The sequence below is a fragment of the Mesocricetus auratus genome, unplaced genomic scaffold, assembly GCF_017639785.1.
Source record: "Mesocricetus auratus isolate SY011 unplaced genomic scaffold, BCM_Maur_2.0 Super-Scaffold_100019, whole genome shotgun sequence".
Lineage (NCBI taxonomy): Eukaryota > Metazoa > Chordata > Mammalia > Rodentia > Cricetidae > Mesocricetus > Mesocricetus auratus.
In genome coordinates this window covers 33264803-33291231 of record NW_024429200.1, presented here as the reverse complement: position 1 = coordinate 33291231, position 26429 = coordinate 33264803, and the positions used below count along the sequence as shown (strand labels likewise).

Below are 26429 nucleotides of genomic sequence, written 5' to 3'. Positions count from 1 at the left end.
GCCCACCCTCAGCAACTCCTCCAGCAAGGTCACAAAGTATGTTTCAAAAGAAGGAAGAGAAGTAGAAAAGGAGAAGGAAGACAAGAACATAAAAGCCAAAGGAATTAAATCTGTTTTCTTTCTTCTAGAATCTGAGATAGAAAATGAAAATAAGAATGAAGTTAGGTAGCTGCAAGGACCTGGCCAGACCCAGCTTAGGTGATGTGGATAAAAGGGAAAACATACACGGGAGCATTAGCCTCTCTACAAAGACAGGCCATCTTGACTAGGTGCTAATATGCAAGTATTCTACTGGTATTCGGAGCTGGCTAAGTCTGCCCCGTGCCAGTCCATTGTGACAGTGCCAGCTGGTTACTCCTCCACTCAAGGCTATGAGGGTCAAAAGTGATACCACACAGAGCCCTGTGTTCTGGAATAAGAAGCTGGACAGTTTGTGGATCAGAAGAGGTAAAACTGTGGCAATGCATTTGGATATATCACTCATATGACCAAATTCCAGAAAGAATCATAGCTCTCCATTGCTAATCCCAGAAGATTCTCACTGATGGCTTCTCACTGATGCTCACTTCTCCCCACATGGCAGAAGCATCCCTGCTGTAGAAAGCATGCTATCACCTTCCTCAGGACACTGCCTACCTTCCAAATGGACCTCAGAAAGTTCATCTGCATGAAATTAAGAGGTATCACCAAAGGACTATCAAAGATCTCAAATTATTTAGATGAAATGAGGTTCCATTAGTAAGGAAGTCATCTCTTAGTTTGGGTGACATAATAACAGTTATGCAAACACTGACTGTCCTTATGAGTCACTGCAATTTGAAGTGACAGGAGTCTGACACGGCTGCGAAGGAGTCTATGTCCTTTCCTTGCAACACATGGGTGAGAGGAGAAAACACGACTGACAAAATACTAATAGTGATTGGATCTGGGTAATGAATACACTCGTGGGCTGTGCTTTCCTGTCTAGTTTTCTCTAGTTTCAAAACAACATACACACTGGACTTTTGAAAATAATTAGTAAGTAGGGAAATAGTTATTATCTTATTTGCAGCTTCCTCTTAGTTACAGCATCTGCCATTTCTGCAGTATGACCCTGATGAAAGTCTCTTCAGGAACCCAATCCTTTTAGAGCCCCACATTTGATCTTTACTTAGGATGTGTCATCCAGCCCCCATCCTCAAGTGCTGCTCACTCCCAGAAAAGCAGCTGCCACAATATGTCAAAGATTTCTTATGAGCTAAGGATTACTGTCTGCCTCCAAATCTCCCACTCCCACCCGCCAGACTAGGATCTCTAAGAATTTACCCTGTGGGTATCTTATAAAGGCCATAAAATTGTACATCACTAACCCCTCTATTAATGTCCCCCACCCAGTTCTCAACCAACTCTCGTCCCTTTTCTAGGTTCAAAGCTTAATTATGGCATGGTGATGTCACCTGAAAAGCTGTCATTTTCAATTCTCTAAGCTTCCTTTCTCCCAAGTGTAAACCAGTTACTAAATTATGTTCCATGGGCCTTTAAAAGTTCACTCAAATGCATCTTTTCCTTTTCTCTCTTAACAACAGTGATTCAGAGCCTCCTCGAACCTGGCTTAAATGTCTCTGTGGTCCTCGCTGTCAGCCTCTTACTACTCAGTCTACCTTGCATACATCAGGTCACCTTTCAACGTCACAGATGGAGCCCCCTCTTTTCTCGGCAGACAGATCCAATGAGGTGTATTAGAGATTCATCTCCAACATGAGGTGCTCAGGACACTCTTGGAGAGCTACCCAGAGCCACATCTCTGCCATGCAGATCCTCTATTTGACTGGAAAACTCAACCTGGCCTCTGCATTAAAAGTTAGTACCCTGCCATGTACATGACCATGTTATCAGATAATATTCCATCTTACATTAGAAATAGAGTTGACCTTATTGGCTTTTCCGCCTCTGCCATGAATGAGGTGCCACATTCTCGTTATGTTTTTCCCTGGCTTTGCTGCTGTGGTACTAGGTAGAGTGGGCACCCACATGATAGACATTATCAAAGACAGGCTGTCCATTAAGCCGATTAAATGAACAACTAGGATCTATGCAACAAAAATGGAGTTGTCTACCCAAGAGCCTCCAATTCAAGAAGAAGGAATTAACTGCTCAGCACCTGTAGTGAAAAATGATCACAATGGGTATTCCACTGAAAGCAAAGACCATTGCAGGTATGCAACTGAAAGTAAATAAGCACAGTCCTCAGACTCACTGCAAAAGTTATTGAAAGCCAAGGTTACTCTTAGCAACAGCAGAGGTATCTTCCGGTACTTATCATTTTCCTAATAAAACTCAGTCTTAAGGACCTAAAGGCTGTCATTCCAAAATCAGCAAAACAGACCACAGCCAACCATCTCCTCACAGAGCAGAAACCCAGACTACAAAGATCAGCTGGTCTGGAATGGCAAAGGCTGGGAGAGGCCATGACCATGCCAACTACCAAAGAGGGGATGTGTTGTGGTGGGAACATATCTATGAGGGAATAATATTGCCTCCTTCACTGTCTACATAGCTTCAACTGAAGAGTTCCCAGCAGGGACCCTACAAACAGGCAACAAACAAAAACAAACAAACCAATAACTCTTTTACCCTGATGATGAACAAATTGAGAGTTCATTTTTTAACAACTCCTACAAGCTCCATGCAGAACTTGAAGCTGCACCAGTGAAGTAGTGTCAGTAGGAACACAGGGAAGGTTTGGCTATTCCTTCCATGTAAACTACATTACCAAAGCCAGGGCTTGTTCCCAACCCCACAACTGAGGCAGCACCCTGATGTGTGACCTAGGCTTTCCTTACACTTACTACACAGTCCAGAGTAACCTTCAATCCTCAACTCCCTCTTGCCTTGCCTTATCTTCCTGAGTCCTAGGATCTCTGGTTTGTACCACCGGATCCCCTACATAGGAAACAAGCAATTGCTTTACTGCATCCAGGGAAGGAGCCATAACCTGCCTTCCAGGAGGAGCAAAGCTGTAACTCACGCCTGTGTACCTTCTCCTAAAACACACACACACACACACACACACACACACACACACACACACACACACACACGGAAGCCCTGGAGAACCATACCATGGGGAATTTGACTAAACACTTGACACTTAAGCATCTAATGTTACTCTATTTATCTATGTATCTATTTAAGACAGGGTCTCATGAAGCCTAGACTGGGCTCAAATAAGGAAGACCTTCAATTTCCTTCCAACTCCTCTGCTTGCTGATTCCTGAGTTTATGGGCATGTACTATCATGCCTAATATGGTGCTTCATGCCTGCTAGGCAAGCCCTCTACCAAATGAGCCACACCCCCAGGCCTGATTTTTAAGTTACTCTTCATGTTCTAGTTTTTGCCTCTATTGGGAAGACAAATAAATTCCCAAGTTTCCACTAAGGCAAAAGTCAATGTGTGGAAAACACCTGGCTCTCCTCACCTACAGTCACAGGGAATGCAAGGCAAAAAACAAGGAGAGATGTCTTCTCACTCATGTCTGCAATCCTCTCAGTCCTAAGAAACCTGACAGACAAAAAAAGGTAGGAAGCCTGTAGTGCCAATCTCAGGCAACCATACAATGGTCAGAATCAAGAATGTGCTAGCTTTGAAATGACCAGGCTTGTTACCCGTGACACAGTGACTTAAATCCCTTGACATTATCTCTACAATTATTAAAGAACATCTGACACATATATAAGGGCCACCAAGAGGCTGATGATTAACATATGTGCGCCAGAAGGGACAAAAGTGGGATGGACAACATAGACAGTAACACTCATTTCCTAAGTGAAGGGAAATTAGAAGCAATGGGAGAAGCAAGCATCATATTTAAGTATTTAATGGTTAAATGACTGGCAGGTTAGAAATCCAGGGAAGGGACCACGCTGGCTCTCTGTATTTCTTTTAAAAAGAAAATCAATGGAAAGAAGATACCAGGGTAGGTTACAGCAAACACACCAGATTCTCACGTAGAAAACTACTAAGAAGTGAGATGAGATGCCTCACACGAGCAAGTGTCACCAGTAACACTTTAACTGAGGGTGAAGGGACACCTGTCACGGATTTCATTTTCCTTTGATGGAGGGGAGTGGAGGCCTGATGACAGCAGAAGGCAATGCACCATGATACTACTACTTGGGAGAGCTCCGGTGAGCCAGCTGATGTTTTAGGACTTTAGGCTTTCTCCACAAAATACACACGCCAAGGCCTGCTGCTTAGGCCAAGCATGACAGACACTTGGTAAGCGGTAGATTCCAGTTCAGTTGAGGTGAAGGACTTAAACGCCTGTGAAGTCCTTTACAATCAAGAATAGTGCTTCTGAGGAGTCATCTGAACCAGCCCAGGCACAGGAAGATGAGCACATGAACATGGTAGAGTGTTGTACCCTTCCCCCATGGGGGTCTGCTGATCAGCTTGTGACTAGGAGCTTCTAGCAAAACACCTCTTATCCCCTCCTCCCAGTAAGGCCTGCGTGCAAGTTCCTGTTTTCTGTCCATCCTTAATGTCTAAATGCTAATTCCTGTTTTTGACCCACCCTTTGCCGGAGGGCCCTGGTAGCGTAGGTCTCTGACCTTGGTGGTTTTCCACCATGCCTGCCACTGGTATATAAGGCTCCACTCTTGTTAAAATAAACACCATTTTCCTTGTAAGAATGAGCTGCTGTCTTTGTCTTCATTTACATCCTTAGCCCTGTAGCTCCCGTAACCATGAACACCGGCTCACTACAATAGAGACGGGCCCAAGGTTGAGGTAGTGTATGATAGATAACTCTGGAAATAGATGCCATCTTCAGTTTACAGAGAGACACTTGGGGCTTGGGATGGTTAAGTTACCAGCACAAAGTCACACAGCAGCTGAGCTGAGATCATCACCGAGCACGGTGTGACTCTAAAACAGATTATTCACTACTGCGTTAGGCTCTCTTGGTGAAAAAAAAATTACAGTGGGATCAGAAACTGATTTGGACCTTAATAAGAAAAAAGAATTTAAGAAAAGCTTTGAGGGAGCTTGGGGACCATCTCAGTTGAAAAAGTGACTTTTATTCACTCCCCAAAACACACACACACACACACACACACACACACACACACAATGATGATGATTTGGATGCCAAAAATTAATAAAGAAGGCTATATCTCAAAGGAGTTCTCACCTAGGATGATGGCAGAGATAGAAGAGTCCACCCCAGATTAAAAATCTTTAAGCAGAAAGAGATGCAATAGTTGACCAGAATGAGAAACAGACTGAAAAGTTTAGGGTTAAAATTAAGCGTTAAGCTTCCTACAAAAGAAAGCTGAAGTACCAGTAGAAGTGTAAATCTGGGAAAGTTACATGTCTGAAAGTGAGGAGAAACAGAAGGTAAACTTGGTGCTGACTGCATGCTCTGTGTGTGTGTGTGTAGTGTGTGTGTGTGTGTGTGTGTGTGTGTGTGTGTGTGTGTGTGGTGTCTCTCTGTCTTCAAACAGGGCTTTGCTATTGGTGCTGACTGCATGCTGTGTGTGTGTGTGTGTGTGTGTGTGTGTGTGTGTGTGTGTGTGTGTGTGTGTGTGTGTGGTGTCTCTCTGTCTTCAAACAGGGCTTTGCTATGTAGCCTAAGCTCTTCTCAAACTTGAAAGTCCCACACCCTCTGGCTGTGCCTGTGTGTTGGGGCAGAAGATTCCTGCTACCACAACCTGACTGGGAACCACAATCTTAACAAGTAGTTTGTTTTTTGAAAGAAAGTCTAGTTTAAAAAAACAATAGAAGAAAAGAATAGCTTTAGAAAAAGATGTGATTCTCTCAATATACAAGGCAACAAAGGTCAAAATTGATACTTAAACTAAGTACAGAAAATAAAATTAAAGGCCTTAGAGGAGGTAAAAAACAAAAACAAAACATAAAACTAAGCAAACAAGCTCCAAGGAGTTGGGCAGTGGGGTTGAACACCTTTAACACCAGCACTCAGGAGGCTAAGGCGAGTGGATACCTGAGTGGGCCAGCCTGGTCTACGGAACAAGTTCCAGGACAGCCAGGACTACACAGAGAAACCCTGTCTCAATGCCCCTCCCCGCCCCCCAAAATATCTAAGGAGCTTGGAAGAAGGTGTGCCTCTGAGGAGTGCTCCTAATGGTATAGGCAAGGAACATTTGCTAAATGTGAGAGCTGGGTGGGTGTAGATCAGGGGGACAGGGCTTCTGTCACCAAAGGTACTTCCGCTGAAGTACCAGAGAATGTTTTCTGTTCCCTCTACTCTGCCAGGTGATGGTTACTGGAACAGGCTTTTAATTGTAGCAGATTCCAAATAATTCAACAGGGACATTCAGATTGCTGCAGGAAAAAAGTCAAACTCTTCAAAATTGCTACCTGTATAGCAAAAACCATATATGGGGTCACACTGCTTTGGTTCTAAATTCATGCTTCTAATGGTTCCAGGTCTTAGTAATCTCTACTTTCCCAGTGGGTATACTTTGAATATAATTTTCCCCCCACTAGTAGTGGGTCCAAGATCTAACACTAATGCACAAACTGACTTAATGGAGCCCATTCTATATGGACAGGTACCTTGTTCAGCCTAGATACAGGGGTGTGGGAGGGGAGAGTTGCCTTGGTCCTGCCTCAGTGAGATGATGGAAAGGACTTAGTAGACTTCCTAAGGGAGACCTTATCTTCTCCGAGGAGCAGATAGGAGGTAGGGTCAGGGAAGAAAGGGGGCTCGGGAGGAGAGGAGGGAGGGGGAAAACTAGGATTGGAATGTGAAAAATAAATTAATAAAATTTTTCTTTTTTTTTTTGAGACAGGGTTTCTCTGTGGCTTTGGAGGCTGTCCTAGAACTAGCTCTTGTAGACCAGGCTGGTCTCGAACTCATAGAGATCCGCCTGTCTCTGCCTCCCAAGTGCTGGGATTACAGGCGTGCGCCACCAATGCGCTTAATAAATATTTTTTTAAAATTTCTTCTCACCTCTATTCAGACATGCAAGTTTGTGCTTTATCCTAGGACAATTTATCATGTGAAACAACAAAAAAAGATCTTCAAAACAAAGCTACAGAGCAAAGACCATTGAAAGATAACCCCAAACCTGGGAATTTTAATAAAACAGGGTCAAGAAAATAAAAACTGTGACGGTAAGAAATTCTAGAAATGAAGGTGACTGGTTATGAAAGCAAAGAATAAAATGTACAGTGAATGTTTAAACACCCCCTAAATTCCCTTAATTTATGCTAATTTGAAAATAATCTAAATTAAGGTAAGGATATACACATGTATGTGCATGTATGTATTAGTGTGGTATGGTGTGTGTGTGTGTGTGTGTGTGTGTGTGTGTGTGTGTGTGTGTGTGTGTGTGCATGCCTGTGAATATGCTTGTGTGGAGGCCAGAGGAGGATGTCATGTGTCCAGCTCTACCATTCGCTACTCATTCTTCTGAGCCACAGTCTCTCATTGAACCTGTACCTAGGCTGGCAGTCAGTGAGCTCTCTTGATCCTCCTGCCTCTGCCTCCTACCACACTGGGGTTACAGGCACATGCACAGCTATGCACAGAGCTTTCCATGTGTGCTGGGATGTGAATTCAGATAGTCATCCTTGTATATTCTTACCTACTGAGCCATAGCTCGAGCTCCAAGATCTATACATTGTAAAATGGAGTAAAAACAGAACTGAGCAATGAACATGTAGAGAGTGAAGGCATTTCCATTCTTTACACTTTCCCATAATTCACACATTCTGCCATGCATTCAGATTTCAAGAGTTTGTGGTGAAATTCTGTACCTAGATCCTTGGGTTTTACCTTCAATAAGAGCCCTCAGAACAGTGTCACCTGATCCTCTGCTCATATGGCAACACCGTGATAGAAAGCAGGTCCAGTGAGTGGCTCTATGCCTCCTTGTTCTTCTGATTTCCTGCTACATTTCTCAGTGGCTAACAGCTGGGGAGATGCTAGACAAAGTGTTCACCCAGCGGGGTGTTACACTAAAAGCCAGCTCAAACTGTTCAACAGGAGGGCAGGCTGACCAACCCTGGACTCAACAGCACAGTGAACCTTGATTTCCTTTGTCCCCACTATAGAAAGTGTATGAAAAATGGAATATAGCCATCTGAGTGACATGGATGCCAAACAATCTATCTTCTGAAGAGCTTGAGTAAACAATGTCAGCTTACTGCACTCCATATTTGTCTCTGAAACACTAGGGTTACTTCATTTATAAACCAGTAACAACATGCACTACATAATCTGTCAGGTCCAACTTACATTCAATATGAATAGATTCACATGCCGCAAACACAAATACAGATATGCTCTCTGGCTATTAAGGACTCGTGGTTGATATTTCCATTAACCGTAACGGCAAGCTGGGGAACAAAGGGGAAGCAGAAATGGCTTGAACTATTCAAACCCACAGAAGGATTTGTACAGATGGCCACTAACCTGTTTGAACCATTGTGACTTCACGCAACTCTGCAAGTAGCCATTTTCCATTAGTATCTGCAACCCCTTATTAATACCAAAGTTTGAGAATTTGATGTTGCCATGGATGAAGCCATGTTTGGTCTGGTGACAGTACCAGAGAACAATGTTTTTTCAACATAAGCAGACTTTCATGTTGACATTTTTGCGTTATAACAGGATCCCACGACAGACATTGCAGCCAACCCTAAGTTATGATCTCTAGAAAGCCAAGGCCACAGATGACTAGCAGCAGAGAACCAGTGGCTTCTGCAGGGGTCTGTGACAACCACAGATCTGGAAGCAGCAGACTTGCAAGCTTTCTTAGGCTTGGAATGCGAACAACCAAACATCCATGTCTACACAGAAAAAAGACTTTAGCCGTTCTATATGGCAGGTCAGATCTTGGTGATTCCCACAAGGTAAAATAATGAGCAATCTGACCTAATAATAACAACAGACTCCTAAAAGCATCCATGTGCAGATGTTCTGGCATCTGACAGATGTGATCTAAGCGCAGGGACCCTTACCAATATGATGGTCAGTCTGGGCAGACACAGCTGTGTCTTCTACACTCTGCTTCCTGCTCTATCAACTAAAATTGATGTCTCTTGAGTGTCATCACTCTCATCTACCTAAACGACAGCCTGAATGAGACAAGTAAGTACCTATGTGCCTAGAGTCAGGTGATCTCATTCTTGAGCTCTACTTGGTAAAACAATAAGAGAGGACTACCAGACCCATGCCCTCTCAAGTCAGCTAGCCCATCTCCTGATTAATGGAATCTAGCTTCTCTACCTATTTAGTACAGCTGATTTTCTGATGGTGCTTCTTTGTAAAGCAATAGGAGGCAAGTTGTTAGATACAGAACACTTTCCCTGCTCCATAAAATGTGGAACAGAATTCCTTCAAAAAGCCCCAATCTACATAGGTAGGAATCCAAGTGTTATCTTGATTCCCAAGAACCAAGAAGGCAACACAGGGTCAATATACCAAATGTGTGAACAGCTAATGTACACAAAAGACTACCTGCCTCCTTAAAACCATCTCTGTAGGGGTCAAGAGCACAGCCCACAGAATCAACTAACAAGGACTCACAGGGACTCACAAAGACTGGAGTGACGATCAGGAAGCCTACATGGGTGTGACCTAGGTCCTCTGCATATATATTATGCTCTTGTGGGACTCCTAACAGTGGAAGTGGGAGGGTTGTCTCTGACTCTTGTGCCTGCTCTTGGGACCCTTTTCCTCCTAATAGGTTGCCTCCTACCCTTCATATGAGGTATGAGCCTAGTCTTATTATAGTTTGTATGCCATGTTTGGTTGATATCCTTTGAAGGCCTGCTGTTTTCTGAAGGGAAACAAAGGAGTGGATCTTGGGGACGGAGGAAGTGGGGAGACAGACTGGGAAGGGCAGAGGGAGAGGAAATTGTGGTCTGGGATGCAATACATGAGAGAAGAATAGGTGGGTGGGTGGGTGGATGGATGGATTTTTTAGGAGAACTCAATAATCCACCACTATTCTGGCATGGGCCCAAGCCTAGACCCAGGAGCTAAGCTTGAGTTCTACTCAGCCTTGACTGTCTCCCCACCACAAAGTTGCCAAATCTTGTCAGCCGGTCTCTTTTACCTCTTGAATCCATTCACTTATCCCATCTTATTCTTAGCATCTAACTTGGGTCAGATCCTTTGCAATCTCAGACTAGAAAGTGGTCAACTAGTGGCCATCTATTTGGTCATGTTTTTCCCCATTTGATTTCCCATATGGCAGGCAGCGCAATCTTTCTGAAACTAGCCATGCCTGCCTCTATGGGATTCTCATCAGTTTTAGTGAAGGCCTGAGGCTGCGTGTTATCCAGGTCTGTATTTCTCAAGACACAGCACTTTTCTACTTAAATTTTGTATCTGGCAACAACTCTAGATTTTAGTCAGAGATCAGAGCCACTGGAAGCTCCCTACCTGAAGAATACTCTAAAGTTTTAATAACTATTATGAAACATGCACCAACCATAAAAGTATGTTATTATCTACTTTTCTCATTGTTGTTGACCAAATACAAATTCCTTTTTGTTGCTGTTGTTTTGCTTTTGTTTTTGGAGACAGGGTTTTGCTGTGTAGCCCTGGCCATCCTAAATTCACTCTGTAGTGACTCAAATTTAGAAATCCACCTGCCTCTGCCTCCCAAGTGCTGATATTAAAGGCATGGGCCACCATCACACAGCTTCCAGAATGTTTCTTAACAATATAAGTTAATATTAAAATCTACTTGTAAATTAGCACCCATACAATTAAAGCTTTACTTTAGCAGATGAGAGTAGAGGCATATGACAAGGCTTATAAAATACACATATTTGCCTTTAATCCTAGCACTTGCCAGGCAGAGGCTACAATGGGCTAGGTCCTCCCCTATCCATCACTAATCCTAGATATAGGCTCCCCACTTCTTGAGGAAGGCCAAGAAGAGGCTGTGAGTAGCTTACAGTTGGCTGGCTGCAGCATAATTGACACTCAGAGAGGGCAATGTGATCATTCTTACTGTTACTAACGACCCACAAAGTCAATTTGAGGCCTCTGTCTCAATAGCATTATTGTAATTAATTATTCCTCATTAAAGGAACACAGCCGCCTACCATGTGCCAATGCCCTGTATAAACAGCAACAAAAACCACCTCATATTCCATTTCCCATTTGAGTTATGGAACTAGGCTTATATCCCTATAGGACTGGAAATGGAGATTCACAGACATTAGCATGTTTAACAGAGAAAAATAAAAAACCAGGGATAAGGTATCTTGTCCTTGGTTTTTGCTTTTGTTTGGGGCAGGGGGTTGGGGGGGGGGTGGAGATAATTGAGAAAGAGTCTCACTGTGTCCCAGCCTGGTTTTGAACCTGCAGCAAGCAATCTTTCTGTCTCAGCCTCTTGAGTGCTGAGATTATAGGTATGACCCGTCATGCCCGGTTGAAGATACCTTTGAAGCTTTGTAAGGAAAACGATAGCAAAAGTGAAAGCCTGACAAATTTTGTGTACTGGGAGGAGGACTAAGCCCAGCACCTGCCAAAACAGGAACAAAGACCTAATCCATCAAAGACCTGGTTGATAGTTCCAGGATCCAGGAAAGTCCCTAACTGCACTAACCTTGTTTTCTGGCGTCTGCAGTCCTGCTTCATGCCAACCAGGATATGGTTTTTGTGCATAAAAGACAAAGAACTATGAGGATCTGAGCTGTGTGATTTGGTTAAGTTTCCCATGCAGCCATTGGCTGGCAATGAAGACTTCCTATTCGGCTCTCTAAGTGTCAGAGTATATTGTGTTGGTAGGCAGCATTTGCAACCTCGATGCTGGGGAGGAGGCATGATGTGGATTCCTGGGCTTGCTGGCTGGCCATCCTAGCTGACTTTAAGCTCCAGCAAAAGAAGGTCATGGATATTGTCTGGGGAACAATAGCCCAGGGTGTGCCCTGGCCTCTACACACATGTGCACACAAGTATTCATGAGTATGCGCGTTAATGAGCGCGCACGCACGCACGCACACACACACACACTGAAAAGTCCAAAAAGAAGCATCTTTTGACACTGAGTGGCTACCTACGCCAGCCAGTGCCTAAGCGTGGCTACCACAACGTGCTTGCAAAGGAATAGCACCACTGGGGATTTGGCTGTTTCCATTCCCACCACCAACCCAGGTCTGCCTTCATCCCCTGCATCTGGGCTCTACAGAAAGAAAAAGAAGCAGATAAGCTGGAATACTAACAACGCCTGACAAGAATGAAGAAGAAAGAACTGACGGTGGTTTCCCAGCTCAGAAGTGAAAGATCCGGAAAGACTAAGTTTCAACATGGCTTTTTAAGCAACTGATTTCAGAAAAGAAATGTGATCGCTGAAGAAACAAAATGGATTAATAAAAATCCAAAAGAAATGAATTCCTTATGGAGACTTGTATACAGATAGATATTGGCCCCTGGTGACTAAACGTTAATGTGGAAACTCAAAGAAAAAAAAAATTAAATGACACTTGAATAGGAAAACCAAGCCATAATCATAATCTTATTTTTAATTCATCCTTAGTCTAGAAGAGATGGGATTCATTATAGCATTATCACAGAGTAACAACAGCATAATCATATTTTAAAATACTGTTGGGCTGATCTCATCAATGGTCCAATGATCCAATCATGAGAGAGGAAAGAGAAATGTGGAAGGGCCTGAGCTAGGGTAGGAGTGGAACAGAGAGGCCAATACCCTCAACAGCAGGGGTAGCCTGATAAAGCAACACAGGCAGCAATCTCTAAAGGCAGATGGGAGAAACAGTTTCCAAAGCTGCCTGGATGATTTCAATATGCAGCAACTGGAGACTCGGAGGCTTGGAGACCTCAGAGGGAACAATTTTACAATTAAAGGTAGAAGGCTGCGTCTACTAATTTTCCCAGGGAAAAACACTACCGGTGCATAGTGGGACAACCGGGTAAGAATCCCAATTGCAACTCTGATTTTGCTGTCTTAGAACTCTGCAAGAACAACAAATGCTCGTAACTACTGAGCCACCTCTCCAGGTCTATGATTTTGCCTTCTTTGACCGAGCAATCTTGAGGGGATTGTTTTCACACTCTCAAACAAGGTTCATGGGACTCTACAATTTCAACACGCCAAAAAAGAAACAACTTCTAGATTTCCAGTCTTACAAACCTGTGGTGAATCAGGCTACGGGACAAAAGCAAGAACTTGCATTAATAGTTTTTTTTTTCCTTTTGCTTTTCCACTTTTTAAGAATAAACTCCAAGAATAGGAGAGATGGCTCAACAGTTGAGAGCACTGGCTGCTCTTCCATAGGACCCATGTTCAATTCCCAGCACCAACTAACTCACAACCATCTGTAAGTCATCCCAGGGAACCCAATGCACTTTTTTTGGTGCATATTGGCGAAACATCCATACACATAAGCTAAAATCATTGAGAAAAAGGAAATATTGGCACAACAAAAACACAAATATGACCTCTGATATAAAAATACACCAGAAACTGTAAAATAAAAATAATAATAATTCAGGATAAAAACAACAGGTAATTTACAAAGAAAAGAGAATCAGACCCACCAGCAAAAACTGAGTGAACTCCGCATATGTAAGGTGTCTTTTCCTTTCTTTTCCAAAATGTAGCTGTACAAATTCGGAATCCCAGTTAAATGGAATATGTTGGTGAATTGTAGTCTGTCCAAAAACTTGTTTAACGTCCTCTGAAAAAGAGTAAATAGTGATTAAAAGAAAGGAAGTTGGGTTCTGTCTTAGATGAATTCAAATGGACATTCCTACTTCTTACTAAAACGGAACTCAAAAGTGAATGCATATACCATAAAAACTTGGCAGAAACAGAAGTCAGAGTGTTCATGGGAACCACTGAAATATTAAAGTTAATAATCTCACCAAATCGAACAAAAACAAAACAACAAACAAACACAAAAAAAACAAGAAAAGTCATGTGAAAGTCTAAATTTTTATTCATTTGTTTTGTTTCAGCATACAGTGACTGTTTTTATACAGTAGATGGGATCTGACCTTTATGGCTGTGGAGGCTTGAATGGGAAATGTCCCTCACAGGCCCACATAGTTAAATGCCAAGCCCCCCACTGGTGAGCTTTGTGAGGGAGGTGAGCTCTGTGAGGGAGGTGAGCTCTGTGAGGGAGGTGAGCTCTGTGAGGGAGGTACGGGACTTTTAGGGGGTGGAGCCTCGCTGAGAGGAGTGTGTCACTGGGGACAGGCTGCAGGGTTTATATCTTTTCTCCCTCTCTCTGCTGCCTGTGTATGGATAGGAATGCGGTCAGCTCGCCTCCTGCTCCTGCCATCTGCAACCATTCCTTCCCCTCAGCCTCTCCCTCTGGAATCCTAAGCCAAAATAAGCTCGTCTCTGGAAGTCCAGGTGTTTTATCGCAGCAACTGAAAAGCACAAGCACAGAAGCAGAAAACCCGGACATGACAATTGTTTGACGTAAGCAAGGCAAATACAAGTCATTATCAACTTTTTGAAAGACTTAGACCCCAAGAAAAGAACTGAAGCATATGCCCAACACCTGAGGCTCCATTTGAGCTGAGGTCAGTTATAAATTTCTCAATCTCATTTTGTAGTAAAAGACAAGAAGAAAAGCCAGCAAGCAGTCTGAGTTTTTAACTTTAATCCGTGCCCCAGCCCCCTCAAGACAGAGTTTCTCTGTGTAGTAGCCCCGGCTGTCCTGGAACTCACTTTGTAGACCAGGCTGGTCTTAAACTCAGAGATCTGCCTGCCTCTGCCTCTGCCTCTGCCTCCCCGAGTACTGGGATTAAAGGCGCATGCTACCACCATCCAGCATAGCTTTAATTTTTTTTTGGGGGGGAAGGGGGGCTGCAGAGAACTTCTCAGGTTGTTGAGATGATTCCATTTCAAGTTGTGCTACTCAGTGTTCTGGCCTCAACTCATCTCTGTTCACCCTTAGAAGAGGGGGGGCTGGAGTGTGGCTTGCAGAGCACCTGCCCAGCACCAGGGGAGAGGGGCAGAAAGGTACACGTGTCCATGCACAGAGAGAGGTGTAGGAAGACTCACACAAAATAATACAGAAAGGATTTTCTAAACAAAGCATTGTTTTAGTTACCAGTCTCCACGGAATGAAAGTGTGCCTTTAGAGGGTGATGAGAAAATAGTGAGCATAATGGTGAAATTCATCCTTGTTTACACCTGTCCAATACATCTGCCAAGGGGGCTCATTTTTATCAGGGAACTAAGCCTGGTTCCTTCTCTTCTCCCTTTCTTCTTCAAAGGAAGCAAAAGAAAAAAGACAGAGTTCTTGAGGCCTCTTAGGGTGCCAAAATCCCTGGGACTTCTTTCTACTGCTTCCCCCAAATTTCCTACCTCCACCTCATCATGCCCACAAAATTTTCATTCCACAAAGTTTTTAACGGTTCCAGAATTTTTTTAACTTGTTATGAAATTAGCAAGGCCACCATCAGCAAACGGTTGTGTGTGTTTGCACAGAGAGGGTAATAAAAATCAAAATTATGCTGGGCATAAATTTTATAAATGGTGGCAAAAAACCTCAGGCTGGCCATGGTGAGGACAATAAAATAAAATTTTCAAAGTACAACTTTAAAGTTTTCTGACAGACAGACAAACAAGGGGGGGCAGAGGGGAGACGGGAGAGGAGAGAGGAGAGAGGGAGAGGGAGAGGGAGAGGGAGAGGGAGAGGGAGAGAGAGAGAGAGAGAGAGAGAGAGAGAGAGAGAGAGAGAGAGAGAGAGAGAGAGAGAGAGAGAGAGAGAGAGAGAGAGAGAGAGAGAATATATAAGGAAAATAACATAAACCAAGAATTAGGATTTAAGAGGGAAAGGAAGAGAGGTACCCGAACATCTAGCTCCAAGTGAACAAAATGAGTGAGCTGAGGGAGAGGCTCCCTCTGCACTGACAGGTTCTTGAGTTGAAATTCAAATGTCTCGGACCAGCAACAACAGCCACCATTTCCCGGGTGCTCCCAAGTGAGAGGACTATTCTAATGGTTCCAAGTCCTTATTGAACCGGAAGGCAGACTTTCTTCAAAAGCCTGCAGCTCCTGCCCGTTCTGTGTTCACACCTCAGCAAGGAGCAGGCCCCAGACAGAGTCAACACAGGCACCAGGCTGCTGATTGGTCCGTTAGCAAATGAGCACCCACACTCAGATGATAAGAACACCACCAAAACCACACAAGAATTTGTTTTTACACCTTCAACACAGTGTTACACCACAATGGGTTCTTAATAATAGGCAAGCAAAACCAGCTGTCTAGGGCACTTGGGTAAGCGGAGGATCCCTTTCTGCCACACTGTACACGGAAATCGTTTTAATGTCATTACAGGACAGCTGTCAATGGTGTCCACTCTTGGCCCTTCCTTCATGTCTAAGAGAAAGGAAGAGAAGGTTCCGAACAGACAGGAGATACATAGCAAAGCAGCGGCATGTCAGTGTCCACGTGGCCTGTGGATGGAGGAATGTGCAGGAAGAGTAGAAACGCGTGCTAAAGGGTTTGGCACCTTTTGAAGGTCTAAACCCCCTCTGTACACTTATGGCTATACACACATATACATGAGCTTAAATAAATAAGCTTAAAGTAGGCTTCATTCTAACCAATATATTTACTTTTTCCTATAATCAACTATCATCTACTGCTATGTCTTGAGGTCAGATAGGAACACAAAACTGTGAGCCTTTTTTTTTTTTTTTTTTTTTTTGGTTTTTACGAGACAGGGTTTCTCTGTATTGTTTTGGAGGCTGTCGGTCCAGCCCGGCCTCGAACTCACAGAGATCCGCCTGCCTCTGCCTCCCGAGTGCTGGGATTAAAGGCGTGCGCCACCACCGCCCGGCTCAAAACTGTGAGCCTTTAACGCTAGAGGTGGAGTGCTTTTCACACAGTTCTAGAGAGCCTGACCTTTAAGTACTGAAGCCAAGTGCTGCACTTTAGAAACCGTATCACCAAGATGTTGCTCAGCCCTAAAATCTGCCAATCCTAGTTACTAGAAAGGGTATTTATGTGTTCCGCGTATGTACATTAGTCCAGATTTACTGTTCATCGCTTAGTTTCAAATAGATTATCAATCCCTTGATGGCATGGACGACATTGTCCACATCTGATTCCCCTTCCTGGCTGGCACAGTGGTGGGCAGAGATCAGCTTCTCCCTAAGTAGTTTTTTAACTGAAGACATTCAGTAAAAGTTCACAGTAGTTGGCAGGTCAAAGTCAGTAGCTTCCTGAAGCATTATGGTTTCCCTTATAGAAACGTAACTTCTGTAATTGGTAGTAATGCTCACCCTGACTCCATCTTCCCTGAGTCCTTCTTCAGGTCTACAGAGGAGAAATAATCTCTATGTTCACCAGCACCCCCAAGGTTTTTCTGACATAAGGGTAAAGGACTTTTTTTTGCAAAATGGGCTTAGTAAGGTATGGTAGAGATTTGACTCATCATTAATTGTTAACTCTCCACTGAAACAGCAAACAAATAGGAAAGAAAGAGCTAGGCTGGTTTCCAGATTGCCCAGTGCAACAGTCACGCACAAGGCCAGTCATGCGTAGACCCTGGAGGACAGAGGGCCACTGCAGTGGCAAACATTCTCCATGGTCCATGTGACTGCTAACTCCTTGGAACTGGGCAGCATAAACACTAGCAGCCTTCAGAATGTGGCCCAGTTAACCTGTTTCTTGGACATTGTCACACACCAGCTACTGTAAAATGAATGCTGTGGAGAGCTAGCTGCAACTCCTAACCAGCAAAGTATATCTGTGAGCACTATACTCACTTCTGTGGGAGAAACATGTACCACGGGAGGTAAGGGCTAAACCCAAGTCTAACCCCACAAAATAAACGTTTATTCAGGGGTGCTTCCCCATGAGTTCTGAAGCAGAAAGCAAAGTTCATTTCTTTTGAGCCAAATCAAAGGTTCAGACACAGTATTTGAGCCCAAAGCTACCCTGAGACGTGACAGATCCTGCCCCAGACAGCCAAGGCATTCCCATAACCTGCCTGCAGCAAATATTATTAGTTTTAAGTTCTTAACACTCGGTGCTGCATTTACAGGAAGAAAGAATATTCTGGGAAGAACATAGCTCTCCTCAGTGTACAGAGGGTGAGGGGTGTGAGAACTAGAATCATGATTTGCCACTTGGCACAGATTCTGCAAAGTTTCACTGCCACTCTCCTGACCTACCTGTCAGGGTTAGCACACACACAGCAACCTTGCCAAGCCAGTAGATGGGCCACAGGCAGTGAGGTTCGAAGCACAGAGGGTCCTTCCTATTCACTTTTCCATCTAATGAGCTCTGGTGAAACCTTCAAAAATTCATTTCTGACATTCTAAAAAACACACATATTTTCTCCAAAATTATTTTGGGGGGTCATAAATCTGAACATTTTGTTCTGCCTCAACAAACTGTTTGGGATCATGCATTTCGTAAAGTTTTGCTTTCAGGTTTACAGACAGAAGTGATATCTGTGGTATCACAATAGGTTAGTGGCATTCCTCCCTCACTTTAGAAAACATGAAAATGCTGCCCCAGACAGGACTCTCCTCAGGACACAGATTCCTTTCTCATTTAAACATCAACTATAAAGAAGTCTTCAAGTCTTGTGAGGCAGCAAGAAGAGTGTACCTGTATGCCTGAATAAGCTCCGCCCTCTCGCTCCCATAGGTGGGTGGACTTTACCATAAAAGACTCCAGGAATTCAACTTAGGGTTATCCTATGATTCAGCCCTAATCATTTCCAGACCTTTCTAGAACTAAGATGGAGGCAGTTTTTGTTTGTTTAGATTTATGTTTATTTCTTGTGTATGGGTATATGGGTATTTTCCCTGCATGTCAGTATAACATGCTCATGCAGTGCCCACAGGGGCCAGAAGAGGGCGTTGGATACTGTGGGACTGGAGGTACAGAGCTGCGAGCCACCATGTGAGTTCTGGGAATCAAACCCAGGACCTTTGGAAGAGCAGTAGTCAGTCCCCTTAATCGCTGAGCCATCTTTGAGCCACTAACTTTCCATCTTAAGGAAGATGAGAAAGCCCCAATTTTTTTCTGCTATTTTGTTGCTTACTTGGTTAGAAACTCAATAGCTGAGCGCTTTTTGGCATGTTATTACCCCTATCGATTACTCAAATGGAGGGAGAAGCAGGTGGAGGCTTCTCTCGGCAAAAAGCATGACCTTAAAATCGTATCCGTGGAGTACAGCCAGTCAGGCAAGGAAGGCCAGCGGGACTGCCTGCAGAAGGGAGGTCAGCACAGGGTGCAGGGTGACCCTTTGATACAGTTCCTCAGGTGGCCATCCCCAAGGTGAGGAACTGTTGCTACTTCGTAACTGTAATTGTGCTACTCTTATGAGTCATAATGGGAATAACCATGTTTTCAGATGGTCTTAGGTGACCCCTGTGAAAGGGTTGTTCGATAACCCCCCAGAAGGGTGGCGACCCATGGGTTGAGAACCACTGGTTTAGATTATATAGAAGCATGCTTTCCTAAATTCAGCTACTCTTCCTAAAAGTGAAAGCAAACAGAATGCTTCTCTTTCAAAACACTATCACCACTATTCAGTCTGTGGCAAACTATGTCTGGAAGGCCTATTGCTCCCATCCGATGTTACTTAAGTTGAGACGTTACCAAACAAGCTTAAGGTTCCTGAGTTTATTTATGGGGCTTATTATCTCCACTCTTGATTTTCCAGCTTAAAGTCAGCTACACTTTTTATATTGTGAAATCTTAATTACAATGGGCACTGACCTCTTAAGTGCAGCATTCAGGAGACTGAGGTCAGAGAACTGGTCTAAAAGTGGTGGGAACAATTACCAAGTAGCAATTGTTTCTTTCCTGAAGATAACAGATCATACTCCTCTAAGAGACATAGAGATTCCCTCCAAAATCCTAGCAGGCTTCTTTCAGAAACACGGTAGTCTATGACAGAAGATTTAAGACTTCTAAAAGCTGATTCACAATAAATTGTTCTTACACGCACACACATGCTCTCCCAAGGATTTTACTAAAAAGCCACCCATACTAGTAAACAAGTCTGGCCAGATCAGAGATCAGTATACATATATGTATTTTTACATATATGAAACAACAAGCTAAAAACAAATTAAGGAAGATCCCATATGCAATGTGCTCAAAAAGACAACAAATTTAATAAAAAGATATGGAAAAAATCTGTTCTCTGAACACTACAAAATGCTATTGATTAGAAGAACTAATATTATTAAAATTTTAAAATAACCAAGAGCTGTGGCTTATACCTACATTCCAACACTCAGGAGCTGGAAGCAAATGTGAAGCCAGTCTGGGCTACACAGTAAGTTCTAGGTTGATCTGAGTTACAGTGTGAGACTCTATCTCTAAATTAATTAATTAATTTTGGAGCAGGAGAGTGGAAGTACATTCCCAAAGTTGGTGTTAAATTTCATACTCTCCTAAGTGACTCACAGATTCCCTCACAAAATCCTAGCTGGCTTCTTGAGGAAACTGACAAGCTGATTCTCAGATGCAAGTAAGAACTCAAGGAATCCAGAAGGGTCCAGGAGAATCTCTATGTTATACAAGATCAGACCTAGGTTTCAGTCAGTACAGAGTTACTGCAAACCAAGACTGTGATTACAACATAGGCTAGACTAACAGAAAAAACGAAGTAACAACCAAGACCTAGAGTCAAGCATGTGTATCTATCACTAACAGATTCCAAGAAAGATGACTGACAATCAGCCAAGAAAAATGAGTCCTTAACAAGGGTCAGGCATAAGTGACCTCTACCTGCAAAAGAATTACCCCGACTTCCTGCAACTCAAGATGGACCAGAAGCCTAAATGTAAGCACTAAAGCTATGAAGGTAAGTGGGGGTATTTTAAATTTCAACAAAGCCCTTTTAAACAACAAGTGACTATTAAAGTGGAAAAAACAATCTGTCTTGATGAGTTATTTGAGTTGTGTGCCTACTATGATGTTCTGTACATAGGAGGGGAGGTGACCACTAAAGTGGTAAGCTCCAAAAACAAAAGTGTTAACTATACTAGAAATTATTATTTGGGGACCAAATATTTCTAGGCAATTTTCTTGGGTCAAGCACAGTGTGCTTTGGAAATATCAGAGCTCATACATCTCTCAAAAGACACCAGTTTTCCTGCAACACTTAAAAAAAAAACCATCCCTCCTTCAGCTCACATGCTGAAATTTTGAATGAAAAGCGATCAAAATCTATGCAATTTTCTATTATGTTTCCTAAAGTATGAAATTAAGAAAGATTAAGAACCTCCACTCTTTACTTTGAAGATCTTTCAAATACTAGAAATATTTAATTAGCAAATTACTTGCACATGCCATTAAGTGGTTAGACTGAATTTGTTTTTACAAATTCTATGGGCTCTTATTCCTTAACCTCTACCACACTATAATCTGAAATCATCAAGGTCTTCACTTATGCAAATTTTAACTTTCTACATCTTTGTTTCCATACAGAATAACTAAATTAATGCTCTTTGATTTCTACAAGATTCACTTTTCGAAGCTTCAAATCAGTGAAAACGAGTTTCCCATTAAGATAAAAAAGATTCATCAAGCTATGTTATTCCAAACACTAAACCATAATATCTCTCTATTGATCCTAAAAAGTCTATTAATACAATAAATGCAAAAAAGGATGCTTCTTTACTAAAGTGAGTCCCTTTTAAGAGACAAGAGAACTGTAGAACGCCTTCACCTTCTCTCTGAAGGGTTCCCCACTTTCTCTAAATCTTAATCCGCAAAGAAATTTTATATTGTTTATATGAGAAGTAATATCTCACCTGCTGATATAGCTAACATATGAACTTTAACTGGCAAGTTAAATTAGAACACAATGGACTGAGTGGACACAGACTATCTTTGTCATGTACCTCAATGTCAAGGTTGCCATTGCAAACACTTCTATATTATATTTATATTTATATTAATCACAGTCAAGGGTTTGAAGAGGGAAAAGGTATGCAGGCTACAATTGGGCCTCACTCAAGGAAAGTCTAAGAACAAAATGGATGTCATTAAAACAGTAAGCATGGTGTACTTCATATTAAAAATGAGGGTTTTTTTAAAATAAGATCTTAGCGAATTTTCTATTGTTATTTTGGACACACACATACAGTGGTGATGCGGATCTTTAAAAAAATAAAAAGCACACACATAGTCAAGTTGAGCTCTACTGAAGGCACATTTGATGCCAGCAGATTTAACAGTCAAGCGTAATTTTAAAACTCTTCCAGTTTTACACCTTGAGAGGAACAAAGCTGTCCTAACGTCATGTGACATTCTGGAATGAACACTCTTGTAGTGCCAGAAGACAAGCTGCGGTTGCTATGAAGCCAGTCACCTTTCCCCCACTGGGCCCTCTCACGCATGGAAGAATAAATGACACCAGCTATTGTTCACCTGAAGTCTGAACTCTGTTCCCTGGGAGAGCATGTTTAAAATACATCCCCAAGCCTCACGCCCAAACATTCTGAATCAGCCAATGGAAGGTGGAGGCGCAGTGTTCACAAGCACCATGTACAATCACAGTAAAACCCAGGGTCAGCCTCACTGGTAAGAACCCTATTGTAAGACCTGAGGTGTCTCCAAATGCTCAAGCATAACACACCATAAATCAGTGAATGCTGGTGAACAACTGTGCCCAGAAGGCAAAGGGCCAGCAAGATCTAGCGCAAGATCTAATCGGCCTCTCACAAGCTCAACCTCTGTCAACAGTGAAGAGGCCAAATGAGAGCTTTCCATGTATCTGCTAGAAAAAGTATTCTTCTTATAGTAGAATAATAAGGTCAGCAGCCTACAGAAGAGCAAGTGGCTTGAAATGATGTTCAGAGGCAAACAGCGGACTGCGGTCAGTCTCCAGATGTGCCTGCTTTAATCATCTCCTGGGTCAGTGATCTAAAGCTCCAAAATGTTTAAACAGTGTAAGAACCCTAATTCATTCTGTAAATGCAAGCATAATAACTATATTGTTTTTAAAAAATCCTAAGCTAGTTTCCTTAGACGGATGTTATCAAAAATCATTTTCTAACAAAGCATTACCATACGTTTAACCCTACTTAACGGCTTGGAGAGCAGATGTGCTACAAAAGCACACCCACAGTGAGCCCATATTAGTATGAAACTGTTTTATTTCAATTAAAATGTCTAACTATCCACCCCCAACATATACCTAAACTGTAATTTTCTCTAAGAACTTCCAATATGCTCTTGATTTTGTTTCCTTTATCAACCTATCAGAGCAAATCTGCCTTGCAACTGTTGGAAGAAATCAGTCATTAGCAGCAAGATTACAGCGAATTTTCCAATTTAGAAAAACTGTATTTTTATCTCTCTCTCTCATACTGAAAGAATAATGGTATAATTTTACTATTTTTAAATGAGCTGCACAGTTTAAAATAGTCAAATTTCCCCCACAGCTCCAAGCTTCAGGACTTAGTGTTAGCAGCTCAGCCTTCTGTTCTCCACACCTTCCTTCTCGTGAGCAAACTCTCTTCAGCTTCCATCTTGCACGCACAGGCACACAGGCATGCACACGTGCACACGGGTGGATGGACAGACGGATGGGCGGATGAAGAGAAAGACAGCAGGGGGCCCCCATCTAATCTCTCCATAGCCTTGAGGAGAGTGTTTATCCTCCAGGCCCGTGGTTAACTGAGACTGACTTCACACGGCTGTTATGATTTACTCTTCCACCTTCTCAACAAGCCTGCCCCCCCCCTTTTTTTAGAATGTTCCTATTTTTAAAATGGAGTGATGAAGTAGCAAAAAGTACAATATTTTAGCCATTTGAGCATGGACGATTCTTAAATTATCCCACCAACTGGAAGTACTCTCTGATACTACTATCTCTCAAAATTGAAGCCATTATGGTCAATCGTGCAAATCCGTATTTAGCTTCTGGTAAATAGCGGATTTTTGACCCAATGAACTGGAAGAGCTTCTGAACAGTGTCGGTACTGACAGGATGCTCCAACTTAGGCACGTTCGCTACCAATGTGCAAGAACCTGCTTTCAGAACTCACGCTATGCTCACATGGAATCTTAGCCCTGTTGCAATGTGTGTGCAAGCAGGAGCCTTCACCTGCAAATGAAATCTTCCTACTGTAGGACACAGGTTTTGTTCAACAAAATAATATTACCTTTGTGAGATGCCAAACCTAAAATCGGTATTAACAAAGGCAGTAAGTAACAAATGACTCTTTTCCACTGAGCTTAAAAAAAAGACGCCTCTGGCTTCCCTCTAGCCTGATACTGAGGATGTCCCAATCTTTCATAAAATCTGCCTTAATTTGAAATGTGTGTGCTTCCCTCTGACAGTTCATGTTCCCACACTGTTAACTCTCATCCCTTCCTGCAACCTCCCCTGCCAGGGATTGGAGCAGGCTGTTGCAACATAATTCCTCATGTCATCTAGCCTGCCTATTGTCCCATGTGCACCGATTTCACATTCATCACTCAAACTTTAACCATGAATCCAGGGAGGGTCCCTCGACCCATCACGCATGTCAGAGAAGTAGCTAGCTGAAAAGATAGTTTGGAAATAAAAATGAACTAGTTTAGGGATGATCTCAGTTTTATGAATTTTGCATAGTGTGACACAAACACAGGACAGAAAGGCTACATTCAAACTTGTTTCCCAAACACTAGTTTAAGCAAATTAACTAGATCTATTTTTCCTGCAGGACTTGTCAGTGCCTTAATAAACTTGACTTTTTATGCTTTATGATTGCCTAGTAGTCTTTTTCACATGACCCTTATTAACATGCACAGCAAACACTGTATTACATAACAACATTTTTTATGTAAAAATTAAAGGCCATAGCCACTGTACTTTCTAATCACAGGGCAAGACTGGATTGGTTTCTGAGACGTATTTTGTTCTGGTTTTGAGGCAGGGTCACACTCTCTCTGGACAGGAACTTACAATGTAGGCCAGATGTTCTACCCACACAAGACAGGCTTCATCACACATACAAAGGTCATGGGCAGATGTGTCTGAGGCCTTGTCCCATTCACCACCCCACCACCACTCCAAGCATCGTCATGGTCCGAAACCAGTGCTCTGAAAGACCAGCACCAGTTTCCAACTCTCTCTCCCATAAGATAAACTCTTGCCCAGGATCCTGTAGTTGATGTTACATGGTTTCTTCTCCCCCACAGGCCCATTCACATCTCGAAATCTATACCTTTTAATCTCCTCATACTATGCCAAAACCCACCTTCCCACACTCCCTCCTTGGCCTCTTGGCAAGATGGCAAAGAATCTTAAGGCACCTAGCCATGTGAGTTTGATCTTTAGGAGTCATACAGTGTGGAAGGAGAGAACTGACTCCTAAAAGCCTTCTGTGGCATGGGCATGTATGTGCACGCACACACACAAGTAACAAAACGGACCCAGAATCGAACCAGTGTCCCTGACCACACCACAGCCTCTAGTTCTCTGTCCCAGCCAAAACAAGATCTCTTTCTTTCTACCCAGGTCACTCCACACTCAAAACAAAAATCAGAATGACCCCAAAATCCACCAGTCAGATCTGTCACCCTTCCGCTAGGAAATCCTGCAACAGTTTCCCCACAGTCACATGTCCTTCCCTTCCCAGCAGTGTTCCACCTGACAAGACCTGTAAGCCCTCTAGTTCTCCTTCTGGGCTCCTCTGGCCTCACTCAGTTCCCATGGGTGCTCCTCTCTGCTTCTCAAATCTATTACACACACCCCCATCCTTAGCATCTGGCCCATGGCCATCGTTTCTTCCTGGGACCGTCTCCTCCACCATTCCAAATCCATTTAGTCAATTCCTTTCCAAGTCATTCCGACTGGAGTAAGGACAGTGTTGTGGTCTGAATACAAGCAGTTCTACCATGGGCTCACATATTTGAACATTCGGACCCCGGTTGGTAGTGCTGTTTGGAGAGGCTATGGAATCCACGAAGTAGAGCCTTGAATCCTATTGCAGATCTATCTCTACAACTTACTTAGCATGCCTAACAGAAAGGTTATGCCCTTTGATTTGGACTTCTACATCTTCTCCAGTCCCCCGTAGCCGCACTCTTGAATCCTATGGCTTTAACTCTGCAGGACTTGTCCACCTAAGACTAGCCATTTTCACTTGGCTTGTCCTCATGCTTCTTCATGTTGTATACAACAGGGTTTCTCCTTAAACCAAAGTAACACTCCATTGTATGAATAGCTTTCATTTTGGTAATCATGAGGTACTAGTTACACAGCTCCTTCCATATTCGGCTACGGTAAATATCACTCACATCCTGATACTACTTCACAACCCTGATTTCAAGTCTTTCAGCTAAGTAGCCAGACATGACTGTTGTATTCCTTGGCATCTCTGCGGCAGATGGCTCTACTCCAGTATGGAATAGTCAGAAGTGTACCAGCATAGCCTCTTCCAGGTTTATACTGGTCTTCATTTTATAGGAATTGCCTGACACCTGCAATTTCTTAGGTCTTAC

General features: G+C 42.9%; 1 protein-coding gene across 2 annotated transcripts in view; it reads right to left on the bottom strand.

The window, feature by feature from the left end:
• The window catches only part of Slc25a13 (solute carrier family 25 member 13), a 170103-nt gene that overhangs the window by 74985 nt on the left and 68689 nt on the right, over positions 1-26429 (bottom strand). For both annotated transcript variants that reach the window (XM_005082923.4, XM_040728615.1), the window contains one exon: positions 13534-13673. In XM_005082923.4, coding sequence (XP_005082980.1) covers positions 13534-13673 — 140 coding nt within the window. The remainder of the gene's footprint in view (positions 1-13533; positions 13674-26429) is intronic.